Raw genomic sequence first — 21662 nt, 5'->3', positions numbered from 1 at the left:
GTGTGTTTTGTTACATTTAGTAAACTCCGTATCTTTCAGTTCGTTATTTTTGTTGCAGGTTGCTCATTATGATTAGAAATTATGATAAGCGTATTTGATTTTGATTAATGAATCTGATTTCTAGTTGTTTGATATGGTTGATATCAGCTTTTTAGCCGAGCATGTTAGATTGGATATGACATGGAAATTTATCATTGGAGACTATTGATAAATTAATTTTGTTGGTTTTCAATTAAAAGACCACCCAAGGATTCTTGCAGTTTTAAAAATTAAATACCAAACAATATGGTTAAATTGAAATAAACAATGTAAAAAACACTTAAATCTTGAAGATTGTGTCTTAGATTGTTTTGAGTTTTCTGCCCACAAACAATTAGAGATGTTTTCATGTTCAATGATTAGGATGTTTTGACAACTTTGAAGTAAATTTATCATGGAAATAAATTGATTGATTTAATCTTTAATGACATGTAGGGGTTTCGTGTTGCACTTGTTATAGTATAGGTGTTGGAAGTTGCTGATCAGTGGTGGAATTTTGATGAAAAATATCCATATTTTGTCATAAATGGGAAAAAATTGTAGAGGCAAGATTTGCCGGTGTACAGACAGATTAACCCAACTACTTCTACCCTTCAGTTAAAATAGAATAGAGATTAATAAAAAAAGATAGGAACGGAAAGGAGAAAAGAAAGAAAAAGAATATACATGTAGTATAATGTATTAGATCATTGTAAAATTATCTAACTCCGTCTTTCTGAACTCCAATGGAGCTTCAGCAGGTGAATAGGAAAGAATTTACAGGAGAAGGAATGTAAACAGATAATTTGCATATATTGTTACAATTATATATGAGTGGACAAGGGTCTAACAAATTCTGATGTGATGGTCATATTTTGTGTCCATAAAAAGTCTGTGTTTGTGTTTAAACATATATTTGTTCCAACTAACTGAAGTTCTACTGGAAACTTAGTTATAAACAATGTCATGATATCTGTTCCTCTTGGAACAAATCTTCTATACCATTTATTCCGTTAGGAACATTCGCTGTAATATTTATTCCAATGGAAAAAACATTTCAGAATATATTTTCTCATTGGAACTTATATTATGAAGGAACTTCTATTTCGTGACACGTGGACAGAAAAAAGTCATGATGAATTTGATATATACATGTATCAACATATCAATCGAAATATGTAGTGAATAAACCTGAACTATGTCTTTGATCTAAACCAGAAAAGATATTGTGATTTAAAAAAAAATTAAAATCCATTTTTATGTCCAAATATTTTTTTCTTCATAGTTCTATAATCGGTAAGATGTGTATTGACATTGTAGCATGTGTGATCTGTTGAATTAAATTGAGACATCAAAGTGATCTTGGTCATGGTCCATTATTTTAATGGACTGGAGGATTAATTGACCATAACTAAAGGCTTTCTACTGCCAAATTTTTATTAACTTAGCAATAAAAATTTCTAAATGTAAATCATCACTTTCTCTAGGGTGATCTAGAAGGGGGCATAATTGGGGGTGGTCAGAAATTGTCCATGATGTAAAAAGTTACCATTTCATGCTTAATCTTAAACTTTTGTGATTTAGATTTTTTTTATTTTCATCGGATCACTATACAATATAATGCAGTAGTTCAAATTTTCAAAATAAATCTGCATTCTTGTTCAACAGTTAAATATATCCTATTATAAAGTTAGACCAAATTTGAATATAAACTATATCAGCATACCTTAAGGGATAAACAGATAGATTTATGATCAAAAGGCCATGGGATAAAATCTTAAAAGACAAAATCAGTACATAAATTGAAATTGACCACTGATTTATATGAAATTTTTATGTATAGTTTCTTAAATTTTATTGCATATAAAAAGTTAATGCCTCATTTCTTATGGGTAAGTGTCCTTTTAATAAGGTTTGATATTCAAAGAAATTCCCTTATGAAAAAAACATTGACCTACACAATAATAAATCTTCTAAAATTGAATACTTGTAAATATTTCAGGAAATTTTGAGTTCCTATTAAAGGAGACACTTCAGCCCGACAACACAATCAATTAAATAGTGATTCTTTTTTGTACAAAATCTAAGTTCAGTGTTCTTCAATGTATAATTTACTGATATTTGGAGCAATAACTAATATTCAGCTGTTATATTACCCTCAGATGTTTGGTTTTCGTGCCCTCAATTGAAATTGTACAATAGTACAGCACTTATTATAAAGGCAAACATTTAGTACATGTGTTGTACCAGGTTCTTACAGAAATAAGAAAAAAAATGTCAGTATTTAAAGATACTTTATTATGACAGTTTTCAGTGTAAAAACTAAAAAAACGATTTTTCATAATACAGTATCATTGTCCGTAATTGTGTAATGTTGTTCATTTGAGCAATTCAGTACTGGTTTTACATTATATATAACTGGTACTACATAATATAGAACAAAGAAATCGTAGCTTACGATGTCACTTGAAACAAGAAGCTACAAGTGTTGCCTTCCTATTGATGGATGACACAAGTCACATGACATAAGTCAAGTCTCTCTTGTAATCAGACACTACAAGTTTTGTAACTTTATTAAAAGGATTAAGTTCCGATCATTCATGCAATCAGACATCATGTCTCAGTAGTACTATACACGAGACCGTGATGATGTGGTATAGCACATCCCAGTGTATTAACGATCATCGCTCACCCGTAATGACCCAATGTACTATTGTGTAAAAGTTGATATTGAAATTTTTACGTTTTGGCTGTGTTTTAATATTGCATAGAGGACTACACTTCGTTGTTTTCAATTAATTGAAATTTTTCTGTTTATATTATTAATTTTTTAACAACGTTGCCATAATTAATACATTTTTTCTACAGAAATCTAGACACCAGCCGCTATTTCTATTCAAATCTTTGAAAAATAATAGGATTGTGAAATTTCATCTTGAAAGATAAAGAAACATTTGCATAATGATTTGATTTTATTGACAATATCGAGACGTAGCCTTCAGCAATATCCGTTTTCTTTGAAAAGATAACTTTAATTTAACATCCGTTTTATAGAATAATAGACTTCTTGTATTCTTGATAATCTTTTCTTCTCACACCTTAAAGTTTAAATTATGTTGTTAACTATAGAAGCATAAACTTGATAAAAGTGTTCCCATATTATATAAATAATAAAAAATAAAGTTCTTTCAAAAGAAATAGTTATTTAGTGCTTTTCACTAGTGAAAAAATGTTAGGACCATCCCCCAATTATACATCAGTTATTCCAGTACAATGATCTAAATTGCTTACATTTTTGTCAGTATGGTAAAGGCCAATTTCATTAAAGTTACACTGAGAAAGAATATATTGTGCAATTTATCAGGTGAGAAAATAGAAATTCAAAATATCCTTGTAATTCATATATAAAAGGTGAAAGTAAGGGAAAATGTTCGTAGTTGAGGCTCCAATATATGTGTCTGAACACATTTTTACTAAGTGACTTAGGTGTCGTTGGCAATTGTCCTGTGGTTAGATTCTATTGTTGTAACACTGTGTATGCATTGATGACTTTTAGGTCTCTCTGTCTGTGTACCTTTGCCTTGAAGAAAATCTTAATGCAAGTATGCTATGAATTCAATTGTAATTTACATGTAAAATATGTGATTATATTGTATAAAATATGTGAATATATTGCACATTTTCCTCTGTAGGCACCATTGATGCAAATTGCATTTACTTATACTGAATCTGATTTAATTCGATTTGAATACTACAGGTCTATATCTTGTGGTTTTGAGAAATTTTGAGAATTATTTATTTTCACTCTCATTCAAATCACACAGTTGGTTAACATGTAACATCATAAACTAATAAGAATAGATATAATGGATAAATTGAGACAGGGTATTAAACTTCAAAAACAAAGGAACACTGCTTTACTGCAGTAACAATGAGGCCTTCAATAGGGAGCCGAAGCTCACACCTCACTAAATTTTTTAAAAGTGCCTCTAACACTGGTTTGCATGGAGGGATGCCCCTGGATAATATCTTACATGTTCACAGATTATTTCTTTCTTCAGTGTTTTTCAATGATTATAAATTTTTATTTCAGGCTACCCCGGTAAGCTCAAGTTCTTTGGCAAGTTTGTCTAGTGAACCTAGCTGCCATAGTTACAGTTGCCGACCAGAATTACCGCCACCTATACCTAGCATTCCACCTGTAAGTAAACAACTGTGGATTTGTTATTATTTGTGGTGGAAACATTATTATTTGGGGTATACCAATTCTGTGGATTTCGTTGGAACAGTTGAGCCACAAATTCAAATGTTCCAGTAATAACAAATTTTCTTAGAATAATATATGTTATGAAGAGATTGGCAAAACCACGAAATCAAATATTCTCGAACATGCAAGTTTCCCTTAATCCACGAAAATTGATACCCAGAAAATAAATAAATCCACAGACTATGAAAACATTTCAGTTACAATAAAGTATACAGTTATTTAGATAATTTTCTCATTTTAATACTGAACATACATCAGATATTATACTACTAGGTTTAATAAAAAGACCGACATGGCGCCTTAAAAAATATATATGGAAATACCATTTTTCAAAATCGAGAACAAGATTGAATGACAGTTACTACCAAATCTGTCTTTACATGAAAGGTCAAATAAAGAACATGACCATTTTTGGCATCATCGAGGAACAAATTGCAATACAATTTGGATGACTTTATGATGTATTTGTACCAATAAGAGGAGAAAATTAAACAGTAAATCTTGATCTTAAATAAATATTGGGTTTTAATCTACAAATGAACAGAATCAAGGTTCAATGCACTGAGTCTGCTTTTTCATTAGATCAGCCAAGATTTTATGACTTTTTCTGATTAATGTATCTCATAAAGAAGCAAAGATACTAGGATTACAATTCAGATTATTTATAAATCAGGAAGAAGAGATTGCAGTGCCATCACAAACTTTCTCGTTTGATTTAGAATCTTTTCTGCTAAATATTCCTATTGCAGTCTAGCAGAAAAAGAAATAAAATGTATGATATATGAGGCAGTTTTATTATTTCAGCCAACATCCAGTCATATAGATAAAGCAGGCAGTCTTCACAGTATTCCAACAAGGTAGGTTTGTATAAAGTTCAGGATTAATAACCATCTGCTGGAGAAAAGATAAAGTTCAGGATCAAGAGTTACAGCCTCAGATAAAAGACAACAATTTATACCCTACTACATTTGATTGCAATGAATTGGGAGATGATCATACTGGTAGTCTTTGTCATTATAGACATGGTCCTAGTTGTTATAAAATTTGGTTATACCTAATAATTTTTATTTACATGCACCAATAAGATGTTATAAGAAATTGGATACCCTGCATTTATCTTGCTTTTCATTATCATATGGTCAAATCTTTTTTTAGACCTCACCCCCCACCCCCCCTTTACGAAATCGAAAGACCTCACCCCCAACCCCTCCGAAATCCAAAAATATCATTCTGCATTGACAGTAATATTTTTGTGTAAATAAGTTATATAGGTTTGAAATGAATCTTCTTAGAATTAAAATTTTGGAAAATAGAAGCACAATATAATAATTTAAGAAATGATGGTTACTGGCATTTGGTATCTAGAATCATTACTGAAAACACCTGCAATATTTGTAAAGAAAAAATGTAGTTTTTTTGTTACCCTCCTTTCTAATGCTATGTTGCAGAGCTCTAACTAAAAATAAATATTTTGGCACACCCAAACACTCAACATAATGGTTTAAACAAACAGAAGTGAACAAAAAAATACAAAAGCTAATCAAAACATTACATAATGTAAAAATAATCAGTCTGGTTAGGTGTAAACAGACCTATAATGTAAACAGACCTATGATTGGATAACCTTAACACCTGTGGAAGTAAAATGACAGATTGACTGTCCTGAATTTGATGTGTATTCATAACTTGATGTGGTATTGGAAGTGTACGTTTTATCATTTAATGTGGTCAGGTTGTATAACTCTCATGCAAGAAATGGTAGTTGTGATTTGCCTTGGAGCTTATTTTTTTGTAAACATTGCATAGTTCTAAAAGTACAAGGAAAAAAAAGGTAGATTTAGCAGATTTTGAGTGATTGTTAAGGAAATTGACACAGCTACTGATTTCTTGTAAAACGTGTCTTGAACTTTTCGTTAATATCATGTGACAACTATTTCAGGTATATTCAGGAAGGTCTTGTAGTTCATATTTATGCCTTGTGTATGTTGTCGTGTACCATTACTTTGGATAACACAGTTATTCTGTTATTTCTAAAACTTTCTCAATTTGGCAGCTCTTAAAATAGCATCTATTGTTATAGTCTGGATTGTCTAGATACCTGTCACATCTTAAAATAACATAGAACAATCACGACTTCAGTACAGATACTATTTTAAATATATTGTACTACTTTATAGTGCAAAGATTTAAAAAAAAAAAAAAAAAAAAAAATACTATCGAATTATTTTTAAAATATTTTCATGATATTACAAAATCAAATGGTTTCTATATCATTTATCATTTGTTTCTATTAATGCCACTAGTGCATCTGGTGTATTTATGGATTTCATGATAATTCTTAAGCCCCTTTAACTCTGCCATATAAATGTCCATGTGGTCTGTCTCTTATTTTCTATTTATATACAGTCATGGCTTTTATTTGTTTATATACAAATTCCTTGTAAATATTTTGTACTGATCCAACCTGTTTCAAGTCAATAAGTCATAGCGCTCTTGGAAATCCCTTCTTCTGAAATATGTAATGTTCTGTCTTATGGAATAATTTGACCAGATGCTACCTGTTGTTTACCTATATATTATGTTTGTTAACAGGTGTACATATGGTACAAAACAATCACCGACATTGATCAGGTTTGATAAGGATTACATCCCCAGCAGGAAGCCGTTACTTTAGCTAAGATAAAACAAGGTTTTTATGGATGTTTGTTTGTTATACAAAGTACATATCAACATGCATTGTAATAGATGCTAGATTATTCCCATATGTGAATTTAAACTTTGACATTTTACGTAGGCAGGTACTCTCAGAGTACAAAACTGATACACATGGTGCACTGTGAACTTTGTGACATCATATTAAAATTTTTGTTTTTGCAAATATTTAAAGTTAACAAATATAATAAAATGTGGTCGCTCGCGTTCTCCAAATTTAAATTCAGTATGAGATTAGTAAGCTAAACTGATTTTTGATCCAAAGATAACCGCCTTAAAAGGTTAATTCCCATTTTTCCAATCCATGTGAAATGATTTATAAGAAAACATTTACATTGCTATCTTTGTTAAATCAAATTTTTTCAGGTCATTGATAGGCCAATATATCATATAAATCATCAAGAAAAACTAGACATTTAGATTAGCAAAATTCATAAATGTGCTTTCTTTGTGAGAAATTTGTGTTCCAAAACATTAATAAAAGGGCTATTTTTTTTAAAATGTGCATTGGACTATGCATAAAATGCTCTTAAAAATAAAACATCTTTCTGAAAAAAAAAAGCATAAAAATATGAAGAATAATATGAAATGATATTTCTGTGGGTCAGTGAAATTATCAATTTGACCTGTGGTCATTTTAGACATCAATCACTATAGACAGGTGTAAACTATAGTGTAAATTATACCTCAATTTACCTGACAAAATGGTGATAAATAACTGTCAACAAATGTCCAACTACCATGTAAAATGCTGATCCTTATTTGATGGTTATCTCTTTTCCTGTTAGAGAACTATAATTTTTGGCAGAGAATGAATAGGCCACCTAAATTGTTATATAGGTGTAAAGTAATGAAGAAATGTACAGAATAAATTTTAATTTTTATGTGTTATGTTCTCTTAGAGAATTTTGATGGGGTTAGCGCTGCCTTGTCCAGGTTTTCTGTTTAGTTTTTCGTTAATTGTTGTTTTTCTGTCATTTTGATTTTTACTCTTCTGGTTAATTTTTTTTTAGTTTTATGATTGCCAATTGGTACCTCCTCTCTCTTTCTAATTGACAGAAAGTCTTTAAAGGAGATTTTAACATATGGAAAGAGTTTCCCCAGTTGACAAGGGAATAATGCATCTGTTTTTATTTGCAATAAACTGTTTGTGTAATTGTTTGGACTTGCCTTCAGCTTACATTCTGTTTGTGAACTTGCTTGGACTTGCCTGTCAGTCATAGCTTACGTTCAGTTTGAAAATTTGTATCAGTTGTACGAAAAAATAATTGTATAGAAATATTATATGATTGATGTGAAAATAATTCCTACCAGATGATTGTAGTGTGTCAAAGTGTTTAGTCTTATTACTTGTTTCTGAGTGACAGACAAATTGATTAACATATGTGTTGTTAGGGATGCAAAATATTAAAAATAAATGCATTTAATGTCTTTTGTGTTCCTTATTATTTGTATCTGGTAGGCGAATATATTGGAAAAAGATCAGTTCTGCATTGGATATAAGTGATAAAATATTTTACGAGCATGGAATAATAGAAACTGGCTCTGAAGTAATCGGAAAATGGAAATAATGGAAAAGTCTTACTTAAATCTAAATTGTCCTTGCTTAATGAAGCTTGTACATAAAAGTCATTATATTCACATACTCCTTAGTTATTTACGAAATCAACACATTTGTAAAACCAGTAACTCGTTGATCAAATGATTAATGTAAGAAGCCTGACATTAGACACAAAAACAGGATTTTCTACTTTCGCTTTCATTTGTTGTCCATTTTAATCTGATCAAAACAAATCAACATATTAATCAATGCTGGACAAACTAGTTAATCTGTTGACATCTAGGAACAAACTGTTTTATTTGTTATTTGTATGTCCATTTATCATATTTAGAAATCTTCCTTTTATCCACTGTCTTTTGTCATCCTGCTTTTATTCATTTTTGCTATGTGACAGGTTGTTATAGCCAGTAGCAATGTGTAAACTGACTATTGTGTTTAAGGCAGATTATTTGTTTAAATAGGAAAATGCAAGATGGTGCCAAAGTGATGAATGGAAAGATTTTGTATTTTTACACAACATATGACAGACGTCTTTCACCTGAGGCTTGTACCTCCCTGGTTTTGTTGAATTTCCTTTTTGAAAAAAGGAAGATACAAACTTCATTCATTCATCATAATTATTAATTGACTGTCTATCATCTGAAAAACGGAGAGAAATTTTAAGTCAATTTATCTTACTACATTTTCCCACCTTTAGCTGTTATTCAAGATTTTTTTAAATACACATTAAAGAAAATCTGTTACAATTTTATTTTTTGAACTTGGTAGATTAATTAATGGATTTTCGTCAAATTTTGTATTTTGTTGCAGATTTAAGTAGAAATATGTTTTTACATCGACAGTTTGAAAAGATGATTGATTAGGAGTGAAAATGATGATATAATTGACACAACAACCACTATGCGCCACCATGTTTGCATAATTCTCACTCTCTTCTTTTAAATGTAGCAATATGCCATGTGCATGTTAATGTTCCCTAACAATGATCACTTTATTATTTTCACATAATTTTTTGCTCATGTCACCCTTCAGGTCTATAAATAGTGCAGCTGTTGCAAATTAACAAAAGATAAAAGAGAATATTCAATCATAAAAAATATCCACTGAAATGGAATAATCAGATATTTCAATACAATGATGTGTATTTAATGTACCAATGCATTGTAGATTATTCAAGTTTTTGTATGTTATAGAATGCACCTGCTTTTGAGATTTATGTAGAAAAAATCATTTTGAAAATAAAACAGATCTCTGGTTTTAGGAAATGGTAGCGTTGAACCATTATAAATTGCTCAACCTTTAAAGCAAGCTTTCTGACTTTATGATAGTATAATATTAAGTTACTTTTAAAATTACTTGAGCTGTTTTTCTCTCACAGTTTAAAAAATTATGTTTTCTTTGTTAAACAAAAAAGAAAAAAAAATGATACAAATTTTCATGAATGAATAAATTTTATAGAGTAGAAATTTAAAAGACAAAGTTATGGTTTCTTTTTTAACATGAAAAAAAAAAATGATATAATTTTCATGAATGAATAAATTTTATAGAGTAGAAATTAAAGACAAGATTGATAGGTGTACATGACAAATGAGAGATAATAGGTTATCTCAAACATTGCTTTATCTATGGTCGGTAGTTTTATGCGTTTTGTTTATGGTCATGTTATGTGAGTCATACAAGCATGTCCTACTGTGTAAACATTTAAAAATGCACTTTATATCCTTGGCTAATATTTCAAAAAACAGTCATATATCTCTGGTATTTGTATGTCTAATGTATTTTCGTGTAAAGGGATACCTCATTGATAATCTAACTTGTCTCGTTGATTGTGTACTCTGTTTGAACATTTTTCATTTTCCTTATTGAGACATTTTTGGCATTTCAAGGAGAGAAGAAAGTTAAGAATAAAAAATATGCTAAAACAGGGAAGCAGGTGATCTAGGATTTTTTTTAAAGAGTTCTGTAATTCCAGAAAAAAACAGAAAATATATCAAAGAGAGAAACAAGTCAAATAAATTTTGAATGATATTTTGCTAAAAAATTATATAAATCGGAATTATATGAAATATATTTGGTATTTTTTTTTTTTACATTAAAGTCAAGGAGGCTAAAGCTTAATTTTAAATTATGTTAGACAATGTTGCTGGTATGACTTGTGTGTTTAAGAAGATCAAAGATATTCAAGCAGTTTATTAGATTTTGTTTGAGTACATTGATAGTGTGTATTGGGAGTTAGCCTTCTAGTCGACCATAATTTATCTTATATATACCTGTCATAAATGAATGAGTGTCAATGTCATTGGACAATAAATAAATTTCAAAATAAAATTTCACCAAGATTAATAAAGTCATCATTAATTATTTCTTATAAGTAAATATATTTGACATGTAATTGGTTATAAATAAATCTGATTGAAATAAAAATCTTGTGGTCACAAATAAAAAAAAAGGGATTTGACGTTTGGGATCAGGAAATAGGTCAACAGAAAAGGAACCTGAAAAGGTCAACAGAACAGAAACCCACCAATGTAAAACTGATCCTCGTGAGCTAAGCTTGGACACTACATCTAAAATTGAGGATGGAAATAGGGAATGTGTCAAAGAGACAACAACCCAACCATAGAACAGACAACAGCAGAATTCAATCTGATTGGCTTCAAATGCACATTGAACCAAAATTCTACATAAAATTTCATGATCCCACTGTTTAAGGGTCAAGATTTCACTGTAAAAAAGATCATGTAGAACTCAATTACCATACCAAACACTTGGCAGAAACTCTATTTACACTTGTCGATCTGACGTAAAATTAAACAACTCGAATGCATTTGTATTTGATCGCCTTTCAGTTTATATTTGATCATCTTTCAGTTTAATGTGCAGAAAATAATATCTGTTTTCTTTTTTAACGGAAAAATGCTAATGCCCAATGGAGGTTATTCAGTGTTTTAACAGGATTTTACTTGCCGGGGTGTAAATAATAACATAAGCAATAGTATAAATAACACTTCATGAAAATGGACTCTTGTTCGGATTAATTTCATGACTAAATGCTAGGAGATTATCATAGATAAATATTAGATATTTCATTGCCGTAATTAAACGAAAAACATCATATAAATCACACATAAAGAATTTACATTACTGAATTAATCTTTTAACTATGTGATTTTAGGTAGAAAAATATTATGATAGGTTTGTTTCAGTAGAACCTTTGATCTTGTGGATAATGTTATAAATTAAATGATTTTCTATCAAATAAAATGTGCTCAAGAAATGTGAAAGACATTAGTATCTGCCTATTATGTCTAGATCAGGAAAATAAATAGTAACGGATTACAAAAACGTAATCGGGACTATTTCCTCAAGTTGTTTTTGTACCCCTGGCTAAGTTTTGACAGTCGTAAATCCCATTTACTGGTTAATTGTCACATATGTAGGTAAAGAATGTATGAATTGTCAGGTGATTGGTTGGTAAGGTCATATTAAGTGAAAACTTATAAACTAGCCAACAGCGGGGTTAGATAAATGAATTTCTGTTTATTCATAAACTGTCATTGATAACAAGTTCTCCCATACTGTGAAAAGAGCATAGTTTACAGAATTTTACTCCACTGGTGTCTCCCTCCCCTTAGATTCATAGCCTTTGTGTTTTACGGCCAGGTATAGCCTTTTGAAGTATACTCTAGTCCTTTAGATGAGAGAGTTGTCTTATTGGCACTCATACCACATCTTCTTATATCTCTTAAACCATTATGGTATAATGTTTCTTAGGACTTGCTTATTATTATCGATTGATTAATTACTGCTTAACTTTGTGTTAGTGTTAAGTTGCTGTCTCTTAAAAGTTTATTTCTGACTTCTCATATTCTAAGATAGTAGGAAGATGTGGTGTGAGTGTGCCACTGAGACAACTCTCCATCCAAATAACAATTTATAAAAGTAAACGAGAATGTTTTCTCAACTTTTTCTTAAAAAAATGTATATTTGACTGATTAGATCCCAAATTGGTAATATCATGTATCGGAAAACAGCCATTAGAATATTTTATTTTTCTCCTTGAACGATAACAATTCATTTATTGAATCATTGCAGTTTTGTATTGTGGTTTATTGTAGGACAAGTATTTCAATTGTCATTGTGTGCAAATTGATTTTTTGAAAAAATTCAAACAATTTACCAACAATTTATATTTTAAAGATTTGAATTACGATAAGTCTACCTATAAACTGACATGCAAGGTATTGTTATTTTAATCGAAGAAAATTGACGAAAATACAAAATGATAAAAATCCATTTTTGTGCTATTTAATTTGATTTTTATCCTTTTTACCTACATATTAATAAATCACTCCAGGTGTTTCCTAATTTACATTTACCTGAAAATATTTTCACAAGATATTGGAAGACCTTTTAACAAATTATATAAACGTTTATTTGTGAACTTAATCAAATGCAAATAATAGGACTGATCTTTTGTCCGAAAAAGAAAATCATTTCTATAATTTTATTTTTGCACAAAATTGATGATTAAATAATGACAGATTTGATAGGAATGTTATGAAACCTTCAGCAAATATAAAGTTTCAAACCTTTTATTCAAATTAATAAATATTTTTCTTGGGTAATGCTTAAATTGTGAAAATATAGACAGTAGTATGTAACACCAGTAAACATAGGTCTTTTTTTCTTTGTTTGATGTCTGTGATGTGTAATTGATAGGGTTTTTGAAGAAAGAGTGTAAATTTCCTCACTTGTTACAATTGAGATATCATTGGCTTAGCCCACAACATCTGTCACATATCATTCGTCTTTGATGTGTGAAAAATGTCATCTGAAATTGTAACTTCCTATTCAGGTTATAATTGAATATAAAATATCTCAAAATTGCAGGAAATGTTTTTAAAGGCAATATATGGATTTCCAAGCACTATATTTGTTACATGTTTTTTTCTCTGGAAAATTGTATTTTTACATTCAGTAAATGATGTTTACACAGATGTGTTTCCCATCAAATGAAAATAACGTTTTATTTTTACAAGATAATTTCCACAATATTGACATTTTCTGGTAGATTTGAGTTGAAACATTGACCCCTCATCCCTGATGGTGAATTTCAAATACCTTGGGACACTAAAGAGGTTTTAAGTTAACATCAGAATTTGTTAAATGGATATTTTTTCTCCTTTAAGATTTAGCGTTAATAGATGTTGTAGAAGATAATTTGATAATTCTGATGCTAGTTAAAGTTTGATGTTTGTTTGTCAAATAATCGTCAGTTTCTGTAGGACCATATTTTTTAAAGAAAGATGTTAAGGATATGTGGTCTTCTTTCCATGTTATTGACTTATGGCTAGTTTTACATTTGTTTGTCAAATAATCATCAGTTTCTGTAGGACCATATTTTTTAAAGAAAGATGTTAAGGATATGTGGTATTCTTTCCATTGTATTTGACTTATGGCTAGTTGTTCATGCAACATTGCCTAATTTAAGTGTTGTTTAGTTGATGAACTATTATTAAATGGACTCTAATTATAATTGAATCAATAAATGACCAATATTATGCCTGTCTATGTCAGCTTCCATATCCTCTATCATTACTATAATTAACTAGCTTTATGTGAGGGTCAGAATGGGGTTGGCCCATTTGGGTCTTTATTTCTATAGTCTCTGATTTTAAAGCCATTTATCTATTTAATTTCTGGTCCATTACTGTCTGTTCTTTATATTTTAGAAATTTTTAGAAATCTGTATTCCCTTTTTTTTTTCCTATTTTAACTTGCTTTTATTCATATTCTGTAAACCCCACCACGGACCCCTTGAATTGCCTATAGCCATATTGGTACAACTTGAATTTGCTGTTCAAAATCATATATGGTTTTCGCCTTTCATATGTTTTGATAAGAGCCATCATAGAAGTGTTTTATGTACAAGATATGTGTATCTGACGTATAAAATTGTTGATACTGACTTGTGATTGAAACAAATGTCTTTATACTAGATATTACTCCAAAAAGAAAATAATGGTTAAGATATGGCATATATGGTCATATTATTATTTTTTTTCACAATTTGATAATACCAGTATCACTTTATTTGTTATTTATTGTATAAGATATGAAAGCATTTGTAAATGCTGATTCATCAAAATGCATATGAAATAAAATATACTCCCACCTAAAAAATTCATGGTCTCTGAAACATCTTTGCATTAATAATCTTTGCATTTTTACTTATAATCAAATTATATAGATATAAATTGCATTTATATTTAAATTTTAATATATAAAACTTCTTCTATATTTCAGATATTCTGGCAATGCATCAATAAAGACATATGATTATGTAGTTTTGGATTCAGGTTGGTACATTTTGTTTGTTTGCTGTTGTACGCATGTACAGTCACCAGTATTACACCTATCAATATATTTCACAAAGGTAGTACAATTGCCCTGATTGTTCACTGGATACTATGGATTCATTAATATTTGTTGGATACCAATTTTCGTGGATTTCATGGGTACAGGGGAACCACAAATTTAGATTTTAAACGAATAACACATTTTCTAAAGGAATGAATACAGACTTTGTCAAAACCACGAAATTAAATATCCACGAGTATGTAAGTTTTCCTCAAACGATGAAAATTGGTTTCCATGATGATAAATGAATCCACAGTATCACCTGAATGGGGTCTCATTGGGGGTTCCGATCCCGGATCCTGCTTACTGTTTTGTCAGATTCCTGTATCCCGCTTACACTATGTACGTAAGCAATTCTTATTTTTTTGTCATTTCCCGGGTCCCGCTAGACCTCATTTCCCGTTTTCCTGACACAATAATTTGACTTTCACGTGTCACACTTACAAAAAATCGGCAATCCCGCGTCACGCTTAGACCCCAATGAGACCCACCCTGAACACAAGATGCTCTCCTGATTTTCTCAATGCTTGTTCCCAATCAATAAACTTATCTACAGTTCTATGTTTGGCATACATCTTTGTTCAGGCAAAACAAAAATGTAAGATGTCCCCTTTGGTTGTTTTTTTTAATTTGGGTGAAATGTTACTTTTATTCCTGACCATGTTAGAGCCTCAGAAGTAGTCAAGGTTCTCAAAAAAGCCTTGTTGTCGACTTTTAGATAGATATGATTAAAAGGAAATATGGGGTAAATATCAATGCAACCGTATAACCCTCAATAATGATTATTTACTGTATCTAGTTTAAGTTTTTGAGAGAAATTGAGTAGACTCCAAATTGAGTCTTGAAAGTGAGGACTCACTTTACCACTCAAGTCTAAGCTACTTGATACTATAGTGAATTTAATTCCAGTCAATAAATCAGACATTAAATGATTTATATTTATGTTTCATCTTATCAAACTCTAAAAACTCATAGATTTTTAAGGCCTTTTAAGAGCTAGAATTATGTAATATAGCCAAGTGGTTTTACCATTGTAAATATTTTAAGAATTCTCGAACATAAATATTACTTGATATGTAGATTTTTGTAAGCAATCCAATAAATTACACCTTTTTCGCAACATCAAAATCATCATGGAACAAATTGAAATCATCCATTTAAAAAAAATAGCTATTGATGTGCATTAAAGTTCTCTGAATTCAAATAATGTGTTTTTATTTTTTTTAGCATCTATTCTTTAAAATGAATTCTTAGATAAACATAAATAATTTCCAGTTATTGATTGAAAACTGAAGGAAAGTCAATATTTACCACAAAATCATTCAGTGTTAAAAGATTGTCATTCTGGTTCTATTCTTACAACTTTCACTTTTTGCATCGGTACATTTAAGTCAGGCAAAATAGGCTTGAAATAGGCTTGAAATAGAAATATTTATGAGTTTAAGAATCCGAAAAAGCCTCAGAAGTTAATTGAATACCTTGTCTCACCTTTATAAAGTGAAAATTTTATGATTTTTGTGAAGCTTTTAATTTGTTTGAACTTCGGTAATTAAACACATAAGTAATTAAGAATGGAAATTCCAAAACCACATTCATAGCATGAGAGTTGATATTGGATAATGAAAGAATCATAAAGATAAATTTTGATTTTAATGTTAATTGTTATTACAATGGGGGAGGGGTATAAAGAAATCATCCTCTCTGTCAAGGGGCGGATCCAGTCATTTTTAAAAGGGGGTTCCAACTATATGTCCCTAATTCAAATGCATTGATTGTCAAAAAGGGGGTCCCAACTATATGTCCCATTCAAATGCATTGATTGTCCAAAAGGGGGCTTCCCTCACTGCTGTCCATCATCCCAAAATTGGTTTCCGTTCTTTAATTTGCCTCTGCCAAATGTTATGAAACTTTTAAGACACACAATACTTTTTATCACCAAACACAGATCAAGTTTAATATTTAGATGGCATAACTTACATCATTCTTGAGTTTATAATGTACCTGTATAAATTGAAAATTGTTGCAGTTGCAGTATATTTACAAGCAAGGACATCTGCTTTATTTACATCTCTTTATTTAAAAAAAAAAACATAGCCTATAGGGGACTTTTTAATGGAAAGGTAGGAATTATCTCCCTTGAAGGATTGACAAATGTTGATTAAGGTTGAAGTTAAATGTTGCTGCTGCAGACAGAAAGGGCTATTACTATTGTCTACGTTAATTTATGGGGGAAAAAAATCATTCAAGGACTTGTCCATTGTAAAATTGAAACTGAATGCATGAATATCTATTGTAATTCCTAACACTGAAAGGAAGTGATTAGAATAAAAAGGAAAAATCATGCTTAAATTATTGATCCATTTCTCAATAAATGTTCAATATTAGGCCAAACAAAAAAGTATATGTGTTTACTGTCACATGCTGAAAAAAATTAAAAGGGTAGGTATGTAGGGATTTTTTTTTTTTTTAATATTTTTTTACTTTGCGTCTATCCGGGGAGCAACATTATGTATTTAACAGTGCTTAATCAAGAATGGCAAAAAAAACTTTAGGGTAGGGGATAAAAATTAGGGTAGGTAAGGGTACAGTAAACTCATATACTTTTTTGTTTGGCCTTATATGAAATCAACATTAAGAGGAATGAACTCTTTGAGTAGAAAGTTTTTTGATTCAAGATTTTTGCTGTTTTCTTTTTTATAGTCAGAGGTATTGGGTGGTATAGATTGATGGCATAGGTTTTAATACTTGTGTAGAAATAGTTTGAAGTGCATCTCTTTAGTATAATAACTTTCGTTCTAGAATCAATATTTCTTTGTTTATAATCCCAAGTTGAAGAGTAGGTTATAGAAATATTGCTTTAGTGTATAGAATAATGGAATACAAAGTAATTGTGATTATTTTGTCTTTCATTTCTTTGTCTGTGTCGCATATCTCGGCGGGAATCCCAGATCCAAAACTCTTACATCAATTTTTGTAAGCAGTAAAACTTCATTAGAATGTTTACAGCTCTTCTAAAGCTTTTATTTCATTATTTTTTTTTATTAACACACTGAATCGTGGTACTTTGTTAATCTGAATTACTTGATGTTCCAGGCAAACACTGCATGCAGTGTATAATTTACTCAACTTCTCAAACTTGATGCAGAATTTCAATTGATTTTTAAAGTGTTTTGTCAAACAAGAGCCTGAAGCCTCTCTTTGGTCCTGAAGCCTCACTTTGGTGTATAATGGTGATGTGAAGTACCATTCATATATACTCCTTCTAAACTAGTGTAATTAGTAGAAATCTTGTAACAATAGTTGACATTGATTCTTGTTAACGTATTATTATAGTAAACATCATATCCTGTGAATTCATTTATTTTCGTAGGTACAGATTTTCGTGGATTAAGGAAAACTTGCATGTTCGTTGATATGTAATTCATGGTTTTGCCTGAGTCTACATACAAGCCTATAGGAAATTTTGTCATTCATTGAATATTTAATTTTACCTACGAAATCAATGAAAATTGATATCCAACGAATAATAATGAATTCCACAGTACATAGAAGTAGTAGTGTTTAACAATGTAGAATACCCAAAGATTGTTGGGTTGCTGTCTTGTTGACAAACTGTATAGTGAACATGAAAATATCCCCTCACATAAATCTGTTCAGTTGTAAAATCCTAAGGTTTTGTCTTTTCATTAATCTAATCATATTCTGGTATGTCTCCATTTTCCCAATCCCATTCTTTTTCATTTACCATCTCCAAGTGTCCAGAAACAGACTTAATAATAGAAGCAATCTCCATTATGTCTGTTCAAATGCTCCGTGTTCTTATATATTGCATGACACGTTAAATCTGTTGATCTTATAGCCCAACTACCCCTCCAGGGTATATCCCCTTATCTATTGCATGACTTTGTTAGCATTGATTTTCACCAAACCAATTCATTACTTTTGTCTCAGTCGTTAAGCTTGTTTGAACAAAATCTAATTTTTTCAAGAAAAATGATGAAAATTTCTTTGCAATTTGAGGATGGAACATTAGTCATTCCTTCATCAATTCATCATAAATACTTCAAGTAGATTTCATTTTGTTATGCCACTTGGGATATTCATGTTTTCCATAGAAACAGCAATTTTACATTTTTGGATGAATAAATGACATATCTAAGTGAAATAACATATAATGAAGTCGGCCATTAGATGAGCCGACTATTAAGTTGAAGATATAAACTGATAGCATCAGTCATGACAAAATTATACCTATATATTATGGGATTTTTTGTTCGAGTTATGACAAGAAAATTGGCCGATGTTTAATTTGTAGAGATATCGTACTGTTCATCAAGATAATTGCATCTTTGATCCAACATCAAAAGTTCAGACATGCATAAGAAAGGAAAGTACGGGAATGTTTCCCTCAAATATCATAACTCTTAATGGAACTGTCTGATTTAATACTGATGTATTAGGTTTTATCCTCTTCAAGATCAACTTGTCTCACCTTTATAAAGTAGAAGACAAGCTCTCTCCATTTTTATGTGCGACAAGTAATACTACTATGGAATGTTCGACGTGTGTAGGCTGGATGAATTTAATAAAACGGATATTTTCTGATGACGTAATGTCAAGGAATTGGGAATTATTGAGCATAACGTAAAAGACAATAGAATAATTTTACAAAAGGATTTCACATGATCACTTAATTTAGGTTTTCATTGTACTGTTAACTTTTTCCTTAAAATCTTGAAGTTATTTATTTTCATATTCAATAAAAATATGAAACGTATCAAAACATAACAGATATTGGTACATGTAATACCAAATATATCCTATTGAAGTCAATGTTAAAGGATGACTTTATTGTTATTTATAAGTATATGAGGTCTCAAACTCTAAGATGATAAACGGCAATAAAATAGTTCTATATCTTTGATACTTATATTTGATTATGTCCCAGCCGTATGATGCAATAGGTTTTTTTTATGCACGTCCATTAGACAGTAGACTGTAAATTGAAGTTTTTGAATCAATTTATAATTGCAATTGTCTGAGGATCAACGACAAAAATGAAATTTATTGATCTAATTTCAGGAAATACTTCATCCTCGAATATGATCAGAATGTAAAATGAAAGAGCTTATTAATGTAAATCCTACGTTTTGCAAATATAAAAACATTGTAAAATATATATGATTGTCACAATAATTCAATCTGGTCTTTATGTTTTTCCTTGGGTTACTGACATCAGAAACGTTTACCATGTCCTTCAAGCAAATATTTTTTTTACCGTAACAAGAAGATTGATCAGTCTTTCTCTGAACCTCAATTTCATAATTTTATTGACAAATTTTGCAAATATTTGTTGACCATAAGAAAAAAATTGATGACTCTTAATTCTCGGAGCCTCAATTTCATAATTTTATTGACAAATTTTATCTGTATTCTACAGGAATGTGTTGTATTCCAAAAGTCAAATCAGGTATAGATCGTGTTGAGCTTAATTTACAAACAATTCGCTTTTATAGTAAACCACAGTGTGATGCCTTTAACCTGCTTATTATCAATAATTGAATACCTGCTAGTATAAATTTATTCTCACTTTCTTTCATTATGAAACTCTTTACATATAATGCTTATAAATGATATTGCAAGATATTCATCATATTGGGGTTAAAAAAAAATTAGAAACCCTTCAGTTTTTTATGTTAGAAATGTTAACCATTCCTTGGGCTTGTGTGTGGTTTAGTTAAATTGATTATGGCTCTGTTATATTTGGAATTGAAAATTAGTATTTGCTGAAGATTTTTGTTATGGTTTGCTTGCTAAATGGGTAGGGGAAACTTGTAAAAGTTTGTGAATACAGGCTTATGGAATCATTGAAAATTCCAATGCAGCTTTCTTCAAAACTTTGTTAAATGAAAAGAAAACTTGAAATAGTTAAAAAAAAATAAATTCTTTTATCTTTGTTGAATTAAAATGGCTTACTGGTATATCTATTTTTGGTATAAGCCTTTCTGCAGTAAATCCACAGGAATTAATAATCTAGTCGATCTCCACAGGAGTTCCACAAGAATTTGTCTCTCACTCCACAAGAAATTCACAGGAATTACTATCCAACAAATAGTTTTGAATCCGCAGTGAAGAATTTAATGATACAAACAACTCAGAATTATTGCACCATAGATACTAAAATTTCAGAAATTTACATATTTTCCAGGATTATATATAGTCATAGCATGTTAAGGGCAGTTACTGTTTTAGTAGTGAAAGATATTTTAAGTTATGTACGAATATTTATTATGATTGTGAAAGTAAGGCAAAACTGTTAATGATGTTTATCCCTAGTGTAAGCTGTGTATATAAGCTGGGTATAAGCTGTGAAAGCCACATGTTGAAAAATGCAAGTTGTTACAAAGTACTCTATTTGTTTAGTATAAGTAATGATTGATTTTTTTTTCTGTTTCAGATAGAGCTGTTGGGGACAACAGAAAGTCTGGAACACTGGGAAAATTATTTCGTAATATTGGGATAAGACGTTCAGGAAGAAAACCGGGATTTAAACAACATGAAGGTGATTGCATGTTTATAGTTGTCCAGGAATAGATGCTTAGAAATGAATGATGACAGTAAAACTGTTTGTAATTACGGCTTAAATCTACATGTACTGCATCTACTAAATATATTCTTGAC

The 21662-nt window shown here is 30.2% G+C and overlaps 1 protein-coding gene across 2 annotated transcripts in view; it reads left to right on the top strand.

Moving 5' to 3' along the window:
• The window catches only part of LOC143047636 (uncharacterized), a 71950-nt gene that overhangs the window by 16493 nt on the left and 33795 nt on the right, over positions 1-21662 (top strand). Inside the window, exons 3-7 of one of the 2 annotated variants that reach the window (XM_076220805.1) lie at positions 4112-4219; positions 5090-5142; positions 14868-14920; positions 20422-20451; positions 21439-21543. In XM_076220805.1, coding sequence (XP_076076920.1) covers positions 4112-4219; positions 5090-5142; positions 14868-14920; positions 20422-20451; positions 21439-21543 — 349 coding nt within the window. The remainder of the gene's footprint in view (positions 1-4111; positions 4220-5089; positions 5143-14867; positions 14921-20421; positions 20452-21438; positions 21544-21662) is intronic. The other variant, XM_076220806.1, reaches the window with a different exon arrangement.

Source organism: Mytilus galloprovincialis, chromosome 10, assembly GCF_965363235.1.
Source record: "Mytilus galloprovincialis chromosome 10, xbMytGall1.hap1.1, whole genome shotgun sequence".
In the NCBI taxonomy this organism is placed as follows: domain Eukaryota; kingdom Metazoa; phylum Mollusca; class Bivalvia; order Mytilida; family Mytilidae; genus Mytilus; species Mytilus galloprovincialis.
The sequence above is the reverse complement of the archived record's forward strand: the minus strand, read 5'-3'. Positions and strand labels throughout refer to the sequence as shown.